Below are 13,408 nucleotides of genomic sequence, written 5' to 3'. Positions count from 1 at the left end.
GAGTGATTTCAGATTCCAGAGGTACTTCTGTTAAACACACACCCACGCTATCCCTACCCAATCCCTCACCCCTGCAGCAGGAGGCACACAGGAGCTGGGCTGCCCACCTCCTTGCACTTGCTCTTGAGAGCCAGTGAGAACCAATGGGGAGGACAGTGGAAACCCACCCCGAGTCCCAGTGGATTTCTATGCAGTAAAGGATGGAGAGTTGGGAGGTGACCTGCATTCTCTTTCAAAAACATCCTACTTCTTTATAATGCCATGAAAGAATACTTACATGAAAAAAGTGGGTTTCTGAACAGAAATGAATAGTAATAGTGCACTGCCTAAGAAACATACAGCAGTAATTATTATCTATAGATTCAGGTGATTTGTTGTTTCTTTCTCTTTGTTATAGTCTAATTGCCTTTCTAATACAATTTTTAAAAATAAAAATCTTTTTCTAATTAACAGCATATACTATCCCATTCCTCAGTAATCTCAGGCAAGAGTTCAGTGTAGGGGGCGCAGGTGGGGCAGGCTTCTTTTCAAGGACCCTGCAGGGAACTGGCAAGTCAGAAACAAAAAACAGAAAAGGAAGACTCCGGGTCCCCTTGGAATGGAAGACGTGATGTTTCCTGGAGCCCTCAAGGAATGGCTGTAAATTCGATCCCTTATAATAGTGCAGCAAGGGTTCCCATGTTCTCTGAGGGGCCCAGGCTCCAGGGACAGGCAGATGCAGCGATGTGCAGAGGGTAAAGGGAATCCAATTCTGCCAGAAAGGACTCCTCTCCACATAGCATTTACATTTTTAGCAGGACCATAAAAGAGAACTCAGATTTATCTTGACAATGACTTCAGCTCTGTACTTTTGTACTTTATACAAAAATAAGCTAGAGGTGGGCAGCCCGGGTGGCTCAGCAGTTAGGCGCCCCCTTCGGCCCAGGGCGTGATCCTGGAGACCCGGGATCAAGTTCCATGTCAGGCTCCCTGCAGGGAGCCTGCTTCTCCCTCTGCCTGTGTCTCTGCCTCTCTCTCTCTCTCTCTCTCATGAATAAATAAAATCTTTTTTAAAAAATAAGTTAGAGGAAGTTACATTTTCAAGAACATTTTCCACAATCTTAATAGTATGTAATAGACCAGAATCACATTTCCCTAAGAATTTGATAAAAAATTTCATATGAATGATTACAGCATACCAGTAATCTTACTTTTATTCTATTTTAATAGCATGTAATCCTGTTCTGGGCTACCCAGACTTTTGATATCTCCAGGGAGCAATTAGAACCTAGGCTACCTTATATTTGACCACACTGCCCATCGTTTTACGTTTATTTCTGAATGTTGGGAACAACCATGCCTACTCAGTCTCGTATAAACAGCTACGACAATAGAACGAGGCTGCTGAGCCTGTACCTGCCAGCCTCCCTGCTGGAGGAGCACCTGCACAACACAGCAACACAATGCTTTTTCTTATGGTAGCAGTTTTTAAACTTTCTAAACAGCACTGAAACCTTTTTTAAAAAATCTAATGCATGGGCAGCCCAGGTGGCTCAGTGGTTTAGCGCTGCCTGTAGCCCAGGGTGTGATCCTGGAGACCCACGATGGAGTCCCATGTCGGGCTCCCTGCATGGAGCCTACTTCTCCCTCTGCCTGTGTCTGTTCCTCTCTCTCTCTCTCTCTCTCATGAATAAATAAAATCTTTTTAAAAATATCTAATGCAGAACTCCAATAAGATAAAATCTAGGTGGCATTTCTCATTATAAATATATCACAAGTTCTTAGAATAACAACATAAACCACCAAGAACAGTGAAGCCACCTTTAAAGCACCCACAATTTGAAATATGAAATTAACAGATGACAGGTCTACCCCTGACACTAAACTCCCAATTTGCGCCTAGTGGATCTGGACTACCTGAAAATCTTGCTGCTCTCAGGTAGTAAGTTGTTGCAGGTGTAAGAGGTCTTAACCACATGCCCTGTCATCACAGGGACTCTTCACTCACACTGAGGGCCTGAAACACTAACTCTCACACCTGGACAGAGACTCATGGGGGGTGGGGTAGCGGTGGGGGGCTGTAGCACATTAACATCTGAACTGAAGGTGGCACTTAAAATGGGCTCCTTTAACTGCATCTGCCTACACCTAAATCAGGATGATTTCAACAAAACCCTGGTGTGCATACTGCCTTTACTGCCTCTTCTTAAATAGTAACAGTATGCTTTGAAAATGAAATTCCACCCAAATGTCAGGAGAGCTCGCTACCACCTCCTCAGAACCTAAGAGCTGGGGACCTCCCGAGAAGGTGAAGGTGAGGGTGGGCTGGGTCGGAGCAGAGGCCTCCGGGCGTGGCAGTGAGCACGTTCACCCACAAGGGTACCCCAAGGTACCCCAAGCAGCTCTTGAGTCACCTGCTGCTTGATCTCAGACTCTAAGTGAACCAAGGGCCCCTTCCACTGCTCACTGCAAATTTAGGAACTACTGTCCAGGATGACCGAAGATCTGGGATATAGATTCCTTCAGCCAGTGAGTGGACCACAACCCACTGACGAGCCTGGGATGGATTTTGTCAAGGACGCAGAGCATATGGTGTCTAGGGCTCAAGTAAAAAGGTGTCCAAAGCCTGGGATGTGAACATCCTATGTGACAGCATATCCAAAGTGAGACAGGAAATGTGAAGTGGAAGGATGCCCATGTGCGCACTCAGAGGGGGGACCTTTCCTGCCCTCTGCATCTGTGACTCCACAGCAGGCTTGACAGGAAGCCGCCCACCAGCCCTACAAACTGGATGGAAAGCAGCTCTCCCTCATCCTTGAGTCCTAGTCTTGACGATGGGAACAGAACTCTACATTGTCAATAATTTTATTATAGGATTTCACAGAAAAATTGACCTAGAAATACTGTCTCAAGAAAAAGTTCCTCCAGAACTTCGTTCAAGAGTATCAAAATCTGCGCCCTGGCTTCTACAGACTAGAGAAGGGACATGGCCCTCTACACAAGGCATGCAGGACAATAGGAATCGTGGGAGAGTACAGTACACAGTGTGGCCAGATGCGGACAAGAGAGGGCCTGGCCATCATCGCTTATGTGTTAGACTACTGCCCAATGGGGGAATGGTCAAAGCAGATGCTGATTGGTTGTCTTGGCACAGGAAACACCAAAGCAAGGCAGCTGCCAGATAAAGACAGTCAAAAAGATGCTCTCCCTGAAATTCTGGCCACTAACGTTACATAGAAAATGTCTACTGAGAATGTTCATCCTTACCAAGGCACTACAGCTCTAGAAAATCCCCAAAATAAATACATTCAAAAAGATAAAAGAATAGGAAGCCCCAAGACTTCTATTTGGCAAAACATTTGCACAATTACAACTAACCAAACTGCATCTACTGCAACTTCCAAAAAAGAAAAAAATGGATTGTGCACACAATCCTGCATTCAACCTTTCCTGCTAAAAGCAAAGTTCCAAAGATATTAACTCAATGCACAAAAGTATTACCCTTGTGTGACCAACATTTGCTAGGAAAAATGTCCAGGAGGCCACACGCTCTTTGGAGACCACTGGATAAATAGCAGTGGTAAGAATTTCCATAAAGGCAAACCAGTGAAACCCAGAGGTAGAGCCTGGCCAGGAGAGACATGTTCCAAACACGGGCACGTGTTTTGTATCCGAAAACGTCTGGCAAAGGACTGTGAAGAGAGACTAGCCACGGGACCTCAGTGGGAAGGTGACACTCAGCACCGAGGCGCCACCAAAAGTAGCGATCCCAACCTATTCTTCTCTAGAGACAAGCTCTATTTGAAACATCACTTCCATTGAAGGAATTTAAATTAATTCTCAGAAAATCTACAGCAGCCTGGTCAGTGAAATTAGGAGCACTGGAGTTAGCAATGAAAATGGGTAAGTTAAAAAAGCGAGTTAGTTTTCTGCCAAACTAATCCTAATATCAAAACACAACCAGGTTATGGATTATGGCTCTAAACAACCAGGACACTCAATCAGCATTTAAGTGCTCCAAGTTAAGCCAAACAGCTTTCATGGGTTCCTACAGAAAAGGAAACAACCACTTCAAACGAGTAACAGACTTCATTATTAGCAGAAGATAAGAACTTACACAAAGCTTAATTTGTACTTAATTTGAGGAAAGGACAGTGTCTAGCACTAAGCCAGGAGGAACGTGTGGGACAGCACTCCTGCTGGGAGCCTGGCCCAGGCGGCCTCCGGGCAGCAGGCAAGCATCTGCGGGAGCAGGCCGGCAGCCGTGTACTGTACTTACCCCGTTCCACTCTACGCTCATACTCACTTCCTCCCCTCCATCAGGGCCGCTCTCGTACTTGACCACGTCCACAGTGAGGCTCTCGCGGCTCCTCCGCTTCTCCACGTTCTCAGGGTCATTCAGCACTTCAGCTACTCTCTGTTTGTGAACATTGTCAAGACCCTGAGCCAGGCAAGAGGGACAGGGTTTGATCCGTTAGAACTCAAGTTTGATTAAGGATTTCTAAGATGGCTCAGCTTCACCAGGGGGTAAAAAAACAACACACACACAAAAAAGTCTTTAAACACTGGAGAGAAAAACTTGGAAGAGCGATTCGTGGAAATACACACGACTCACGCATTTCACTCTTTGTAAAGTTTATCTGAAATTTTAAAAGACAACAAACATGGGTTCCAGTGGGTGAGATGCACACTTGGAAGTATTTAGAAGGAATTGTACCGACATACACAAACTTGAAATGCTCTACCCAAAACAGGACCGCTGGACAGAGAGGAGGGAGAGATGTGCCAGAGAGCAATGAAGCATTTACGGCAGAATCTGGGAGGCAGGCACATGAGTGTGAAATTCCCTCAACTTCTCTGTTTGCCGAGCGTCACAGTAAGATACTGGAAAACACCCAAACGCCCCCCTGTCAAGGAGTGAGGACAGCAGCAAGCTCTCCCCTCATTGCCGCAGAGATGGACCCACACACACTTGAGGTGCTATCACACAGCACAGCCTGCTGTCCGGGTGCGTTTCAGTTCTAATGACCCAGACGCAACATGTCCCATCTTCTAAATGGGATCTCAACCCCAAGAGCTCATGCAAATACTGCACCTGTACTGACTTCGATAGTTTCCTCTTCAAAAGGCACAAACCTCAAGCACATGATATGCTGCTGTGACTTTGACAGTAAGGCAGACGGTGGCCCTTGATCCAGCAGAAGGGCACCATTCCCAATAAAGCACAGACAATCCCTTTCTTTAAATTTCCACAACTCCTGATTCCCCAGACTCAACTCGTTTGATACACATCATCCTGGCACTTTATTTTTTAAAGATTTTATTTATGAGGCACCTGGGTGGCTCAGTGGTTGAGTGTCTGCCTTCCACTCAGGTCGTGATCCCAGGGTTTTGGGATGTAGTCCCATATTGGGCTCCCTGCAGGAAGCCTGCTTCTCCCTCTGCCTATGTCTCTACCTCTTTCTTTGTCTCTCTCACGAATTTAAAAAAAAAAAAAAAAAGATTTATTTATTTGAGAGAATGAGTGCACATGCAGGAGGAAGTGGAGAGAGAAGCAGACTCCCTGCTGAGCAGGGAGCCAGACGCAGGGTTGTGAACCAAGACCCTGAGATCATGACCCCAAGCCCAAGGCAGATACTAACTGACTGAGGCATAAAAACACCTTTATCCTGGCACCTTAAAACAAAGCCTGGATTGTTGGCACTACTCCTGAAGATGACTGGTCACAGCACTCTAGATCTAGGATGAGCACCAAGACCTCCTAAGCCACATTCCATCCTCAGGGGCGGCACACTCAGTGAGTGGCCCCACACAGCGAGACCCTCACACAGCGGAACCCCCAACAGAGCTCCCAATACCTCAGGGCACTTTGCCCCACACAGAGCCATGGTCCCAAGTAGCCCTTCAGAGTCAGAAGACCCTGGAGGAATGATGGGACTTAAGAAAGGGGATCCTCTAGGGGCACAGCTGGGAGGCATTGTTGGTTCTAACACTGCCGGTCTTCTCTCATCATTCTGCGTGAACTCTTTTGAAAGAAAAGAATTATTAGGTATATATGGGTAATTTTAATCCCAGACAAAAAGTGGCCATAAACAAGCACATAATCGCCTACTATTCAGGAACGGAGGGACACCTGGGTGGCTCAGTGGTTGAGTGTCTGCCTTGGGCTCAGGGCGTGATCCCGGGATCCGGGATTGAGTCCCACATGGGGCTCCCTGTGGGGAGCCTGCTTCTCCCTCTGCCTGTATCTCTCATGAATGAATGAATGAATGAATTAAATAAATAAATAAATACATACATACATACATACATACGTAAGTAAATAAATGGAAAGGAAAAAACTCACACTTGTCTCTCCAATCCTAAAAATATACAACAAGGGATGCCTGGGTGGCTCAGCGGTTGAGCGTCTGCCTTTGGCTCAGGGCGTGATCCCAGAGTTCCTGGATGAATCTTACACTGGGCTCCCTGCATGGAGCCTGCTTCTCTCTGCCTGTGTCTCTACCCCTCTCTCTCTCTCTGCATCTCTCATGAATAAGTGAAATCTTTTAAAAATAAATTAATTAAAATAAAATAAAAATATACAACAAAACCATGGGGGACCTGGGTGGCTCAGTGGTTGAGCATCTTCCTTCAGCTCAGGTCACGATCCTGGGATCAAGTCCCACATTGGGCTCCCTACAGAGAGCCTGCTTCTCCCTCTATGTCTCTGCCTCTCTGTGTCTCTCGTGAATAAATAAATAAAATCTTAAAACAAAACAACCCTAGTTTCTTTATATATATTTTTACCTATTTATACACATACACAGAGAGTAATACATTTACTCATTACTCTGAAATCTGCTCACTACAGGGCAACAAGTATGCCTTTTCCATATTTCTTCACAAACATCATCTCAGTCTAACCAACACCTCTCAGTTGACGAGGAAAGCGCTTCGGTAGCTCCGCATTGAACCTGAGGAGCTGCCACACTGCTGTCCACAGGGACCGCACCACCTAACATCTCCCCCCGCAGTGCCCAAGACTTTCCATCACTACCTCTCTCAGGTAGGTATGCAGCAGCACCTATGACTTTCTATCTGTTCTGGATTACAGCCATTCTCCTGGGTGTGAGAGGGTATCCCGCTGTGGTCTGCTTCACATTTCCCTAATGATTAAGGATACCGAACACCTCATCATGTGCTTGTTCTGGGCATCTGGGTGCCGCCCTCAGAGAAATGTCTACTCAGCTCCTTTGTTCACTTTTAAACTAGGAGATCCTTCTGTCTTTATATGTTCTAGATGTCAGATCCTCATCAGCGGTGATTTGCAAGCACTTCCACCCATTTCTAAGGGTGTCTTCACTTTCTTGGTAGCATCCCTGAATGCACAAACAGCTCTAATTTTGGTGAATCTAACTGATTCAGTTGGTTTTTCTTCTGCTGCTTATGCTTCTGGTGTCATAGCTACAGTCTTTTAAATTTTCTTTGTACAAACTAAAATATTAAATACTTTCTTTCTAAATCAAGCTTTTGGGGATCCCTGGGTGGCGCAGTGGTTTAGCGCCTGCCTTTGGCCCAGGGCGCGATCCTGGAGACCCGGGATCGAATCCCACGTCAGGCTCCTGGTGCATGGAGCCTGCTTCTCCCTCTGCCTGTGTCTCTGCCTCTCTCTCTCTCTCTCTGTGACTATCATAAATAAATAAAAATTAAAAAAAAAAAAAAAGAAATGTTTAAAAATAAATCAAGCTTTTGCTAAGTCACATAAAGGAGAAGTCATTATACTCAAAGTCTAAGAGGGGAGTTAAAAAGAGAAGGCAGGCCACTGACCTGTTTGCGGGACCTCATGGCTGCTTCTTCCAATGTCTCTGCAGCTTCAAATTTGCCTTGACGTCTGTAAAGTGCCCCAAGGTTTTTCAAAGTAGTTGTAACAGTTGGACTATAAGAAAACAAAGGATACAGAGAACTATTAAATACAAGTTTTAGAAGTACTATCAATAACACTAAACACTATCCTCTAAAGCACTAACAGACTTATGTTTGCGAGAATTCTTTAAATTTCTTACACTGCTTCTTTTGACTGTAAACTCTAGTTTTTTCTTCTTCCTTTTTTTCTTAAGCTGACTCCACACCCAGCACAGAGCCACCCAGGGCTTGAACTCACGGCCTTAAGGATCGAGACCTGAGCTGAGATCAAGAGTCAGATGCTGGGAATCCCTGGGTGGCTCAGCGGTTTAGCACATGCCTTGGCCCAGGGCATGATCTGGAGTCCCGGGATCGAGTCCCACATCGAGCTCCCTGCATGGAGCCTGCTTCTCCCTCTGCCTGTGTCTCTGCCCCCACCCCCATGTCTATCATGAATGAATAAATAAAATCTTTAAAAAAAAAGATGGTTCACTGCCTGAGCCCCCCCCAGGAGCCCCTCTGAAAATTTCTTCCATCCCAAAGGATGCCCTGCCTTGTCCCTCTCTGAAGCTTCCCTCTGCACGGCCAGTGGGATAGGCTCACGTCAACAGAGATGTCTGTGCTGGCTCTGTGTGGTGACCATCACACTTCCTCTGGAGGCAGAACTTACTATGTGTTGGGCAGTAAACAGGACAAGGTGTTTCTGGTGTTGCTATTCACCTCCTGTCCTGTCCACAGGAGAGGGAAGCAGAATGTGTGAGCGGGGTTGCAGGCAGAGAGTGAGTACGCACAGGGATGGAGCACTTCTGCACCCCTGACAGCAGTCTCACTAAAAACCTAGAAATAAACCTACGTCCTTTCAGTACATATTAAGTCCTCAAGAGGCCACTCTTCTTGCTAATGATCATTGCTTAAGGTAGAGAAATAAAGAAGCTATGCCCTATGTCTGAGACAATTACACAGTAGTAGTAAAAATAAAGCCTATAAATGCCAGTTTTTATGGTAAGTGCTATGGGGAACCCAGAAGAGGGTTCAGATCATTTTCCTGAACAGATGACTGGTAAACTGGTCCTCTAGGTGGAGTTACAGTTAAGAAAGGGAAAAGTCCTCCGGGAAGGTGTTTCAGTCAGGAGAGGAAACAGAGGTGTGGGCAGCAGAGGCTCACAGGGCCAGCAGCCAAGGACCTCACGCTGCCCTCTGCACACCCGGAGGCCCTGAGGGCCGCAAAGACGAGAGGTGCAGGGGAGGGCAAGGCTCACATTTGCAGAAGGCTGGCCTGCCTCCTGAGTCTGCTCGAAGGATGGTCGCCCTGAACACCACCTCCCTACTCAGTTACCCCTTCTCCTGATTTGGCACTTAGCCTCAGGCAAAGTCGAGCTAATGGACAGAACTCAGATTTCACCCATGTTGCGGTGAGTTGCATGCAGGTACATTACCTCCTCCACAAAGTTACAGGTTTTTGCCTGGAATCTGGGAGCCACATGGGACTATGCATGCACACCACCTAAAGGAATTTTCCCTGCTCATTCACTCACAAGCTGCCCTTAAAGCACTAACACCTTCCAAGGCAGTTCTATTTCTTCAGATAAAAGGACATACCTATCAGGGCACCCAAGTGGCACAGTCGGTGAAGTGTCTGACTCCTGATTTCGGCTCAGGGTTGGGAGATTGAGCCCCGCATCGGGCTCTGGGATCTGCCCTCAGCGGGGAGTCTGCTTCCCCCTCTCCCTCATCTGCCCCTCCCCCTGTTCACTTGATCTCTTGCATTTTATCTAAAATAAACAAATAAAACCTTTGAAAAAAAAAAAGACATACCTATCAACTTTGCAGGCTTTGTACCAGCCGCCATACTCTCCAAAAGATGTCCCGTCCTTTTGCTTTCCCTAAATTATAACAAATGAGTCATTATCTTTAAAGCAATATATCCAAATCAGAAAATTTCTCAAAATAGTGTATTCTTACTTTGCATTCTTCTCTTTCTTCAGCATGCATCCAAATGGGTTTATTTTCATCTAGGGGAGAAAAAATAACATACTATAAAACTGAAGCTGGGATCCCTGGGTGGCGCAGCGGTTTGGCGCCTGCCTTTGGCCCAGGGCGCGATCCAGGAGACCCTGGATCGAATCCCACGTCGGGCTCCCGGTGCATGGAGCCTGCTTCTCCCTCTGCCTGTGTCTCTGCCTCTCTCTCTCTCTGTATGACTATCATAAATAAATAAAAAATTAAAAAAAACAAAAAAAACCTGAAGCTTAATAGGGCACACTGAGTAGAGGCTGTCAAGTTTCAATGGTTGCAAGGTCTTTAGATGTTATTTCTTACAGCTTCGACAGAAGAAGTTCACAGTGGAGCCTAGGAGGGTAGAAGAAACAAACAGATGGGCGCTCACGTGCAGCGCTGTGAACAGAAGACACACTATCCAATGTACCTAGATAGGGCAGGCAACTGTCAAAAAAGCTGACAAATGGGGCAGCCCCAGTGGTGCAGCGGTTCACCACCGCCTGCAGCCCAGGGTATGATCCTGGAGACCTGGGATAGAGTCCCGCGTCAGGCGCTCTGCATGGAGCCTGCTTCTCCCTCTGCCTGTGTCTCTGCCTCTCTCTCTCTCTCTCTCTCTCTCTCCCTGCCTGTGTCTGTCTAGTCTCTCTTTCTTTCATGAATAAATAAATAAATCTTTTAAAAAAACAAAACAGGGCAGCCCCGGTGGCGCAGCGGTTTAGCGCCGCCTGCAGCCCAGGGCGTGATCCTGGAGACCCAGGATCATGTCCCACATCAGGCTCTCTGCGTGGAGCCTGCTTCTCCCTCTGCCTGTGTCTCTGCCTCTCTTTCTCTCCCTGCATCTCTATGAATAAATAAATAAAATCTTTAAAAAAAAAAAAAAAAAAAAAAAAAATCCCTGCTCACAGGGTGAGCTTGGGGCATTGCTATATTCTGAGAGTAAAACAGATTTACTACTGTTCCACTTACCAATGGAAAGAAAAAAACTAATACACTTGAAAGATTTTTCAAAAGTGACTTCTAGAAATTCTCTATAAATGAAAACATTTATTAAGCAAAACATCTCTCCCCATGCATCCTGAGGTTTCCTGCAGACCAGTAACAACTGTCCTCATTCCAAATGCCTTACGTAACCCAATGCAGTGGGAAATGCCTTATGTGACAAATATTGTTTTATTGAGCAATTTAAATCTTGTTATTTATTCCAAAACTGTATACACAAGCAGCCTGGGTGGCTCAGCGGTTTAGTGCCAGCTTCAGCCCAGGGCGTGATCCTGGAGACCCAGGATCAAGTCCCATGTCGGGGTCCCTGCATGGAGCCTGCTTCTCTCTCTGCCTGTGTCTCTGCCTCTCTCTGTCTCTCATGAATAAATAAATAAAATTTAAAAAAAAAACTGTATACATTAAGTACCTATAATACTTTAAGAAAAAAAAAATACGGGATCCCTGGGTGGCTCAGCGGTTTGGCGCCTGCCTTTGGCCCAGGGCGCGATACTGGAGACCCGGGATCGAATCCCACGTCGGGCTCCTGGTGCATGGAGCCTGCTTCTCTCTCTGCCTGTGTCTCTGCCTCTCTCTCTCTCTGTGACTATCATAAATAAATTAAAAAAAAAAAGAAAAAAGAAAAAAAAAATACTTTAAGGAATACAGAGACGGGCCTTGGCTCTTTTAAACAAATATCCCAGCAGGCCTGAGGTAGGGTAAACCATTTGCATTTCTGACAGGTCCCATGTGGTGCTGATGCTACCGGTCCCCACTGGCACTTTGGGAACCAGGATAATAGAACAATTCCAGAAAGTCTTGATGCCTCCGAAGAGGCTTTCTAGAATTAGTGGTTGGAGCTGTGCATGAAGCCAGCCTGGACTCAAGAGAGGGCAACACAGGAAGACAGGGCAGGTGGCCCATCACCTCTCGCCACAAGGCATGTGACCCCTCAGAGTGTGTATGTAGGTCAGGGCAAGTAAGCAACCATTCACCGTGTTCAATGGATGGTAGATGAAGGAATGAATGAACCTATGACCTCTCAAACTGCCATGTCCTCTTCTCCAAGCACTATGTGCAAAATCATTTCTAAAATTCCAATTAAATTCTACCCTGAAAATACGGTGATGACTTGGGTGTTACCAAGTTCCAGCAGGAAATGAGTATTTCTAGTGCATCCTAACAACTGCATCTGCTTGGAAGCACCAATACAGTTCTTACCATCTACAGAACCAAACTCCCTTTCATGTGCACGAGTGAGAATCTCTTTGTACAGTGTTTCTGCTTGCTTGAATTTTCCTTGCTTCAGATAGCAGGATGCCTTAAAATAAAAGAAAGAACTTAGTTATTTCATATGTAAATGAAACACACATTCTTATCTACAGGTTAAACAACAAAGCTCAGAGTTCAAAAAAAGGGAGCAATTCTGGCTCTACCTACACAGTGTACCTCTGTCAACATACCAGGTTATTTTTCGTTTTGGCCACGTTGGGGTCATCAGGCCCCAGTTTTGTTTGGTAGATCTCCAGAGCTCTTTGATAGTAATATTCGACTTCTTCGTACTTGCCCTGATTCTGGCACAGTAAAGCCAAGTTGTTTAACTGCTTGGCAACGTCAGGGTGATCCTTCCCCAAAACCTGGGAACAAAAGAGAGTGTATTAGAAACACCCATCTGTGTCAGTGCTATCCAATCCATTCTACACATACTATGAGAAGGATGCTTCTAAACACAAACATCACTGTGCCTGATGTCCAGGTACACAGCGGGTCCTGTCCCTGTGCTGTGCACAAATAAAAAAAGCTAGAACTCATACTCTTGGCTGGCAGGAGGAACTGTACTGATTTCCCTACATGCACTCAACTTCCTTTATCTTTACAGTAACCCCACATGCACACTAGCACAGGTGGCACGTAGCCTGAAATCAGGAAACAGCTACACAAAGACTACATTAATGTGACTACAAGTTCTGGAAGAGCACTTGCTGACTCCGGCTACTGCCCAAGACGCCTTCCTACACGTGCAAGCCTTCAAAGAGAATTTCCAGCTCTTGCACTTGGCCCACTTATCCCTTCCCATTAAGACCTGGCAGTCCTTTGCATTCACCCTAAACCACTTCCCCTCACAGTTCAAACACCACCTTCAGGGCTCTTCAAAGTCATGTCCCACATGCCTGATTTCCTTCCCCCAGCCCCCCCAACCACGGCCCCTCTAAATGATCAACCCTCGGGGTCTTTGCCAAACCATCAGAGGGGATGCCTCCCTACATGTGACTAGGGAGCTTCAGCCTGTCTCCACCCATGTAACTCACAGGCACTGTGGTTTTTTTCTTTCTTTCAAGTAGCACTACTCAAAACCATCTTATTCATCTGTATAGTTCATCATCCATTCTAATGTAAGCCCTCAGAGTGCAAATTCTGTCTCCTTCACCAATATAACCTCAGCAAAAGTGCTGACTCAGAGATGAGTAAACACTAAATCACCTCCCTAGTACCTGGAACAAATGATTCATTCTCTCAACTTGGTGCCTGCCTTTACTGATGTGGTCGTCAAGGAGGCATGCCGCCTGCC

General features: G+C 46.1%; 1 protein-coding gene across 18 annotated transcripts in view; it reads right to left on the bottom strand.

Annotated features, from left to right (window-relative positions):
- The window catches only part of KLC1 (kinesin light chain 1), a 67,307-nt gene that overhangs the window by 12,283 nt on the left and 41,616 nt on the right, over positions 1 to 13,408 (bottom strand). For 6 of the 18 annotated variants that reach the window (XM_077910746.1, XM_077910745.1, XM_077910740.1 and 3 more), the window contains 6 exons: positions 12,303 to 12,476; positions 12,061 to 12,160; positions 9,826 to 9,875; positions 9,679 to 9,746; positions 7,789 to 7,897; positions 4,259 to 4,420 (listed from right to left, as the gene is read on the bottom strand). In XM_077910746.1, the coding sequence (XP_077766872.1) occupies positions 4,259 to 4,420; positions 7,789 to 7,897; positions 9,679 to 9,746; positions 9,826 to 9,875; positions 12,061 to 12,160; positions 12,303 to 12,476 (663 nt within the window). The remainder of the gene's footprint in view (positions 1 to 4,258; positions 4,421 to 7,788; positions 7,898 to 9,678; positions 9,747 to 9,825; positions 9,876 to 12,060; positions 12,161 to 12,302; positions 12,477 to 13,408) is intronic. The other 12 variants (XM_077910744.1, XM_077910749.1, XM_077910739.1 and 9 more) reach the window with 3 other exon arrangements.

This window comes from Canis aureus, chromosome 9 (genome assembly GCF_053574225.1).
Source record: "Canis aureus isolate CA01 chromosome 9, VMU_Caureus_v.1.0, whole genome shotgun sequence".
Lineage (NCBI taxonomy): Eukaryota > Metazoa > Chordata > Mammalia > Carnivora > Canidae > Canis > Canis aureus.
This window is presented reverse-complemented; position numbering and strand designations above follow the sequence as displayed.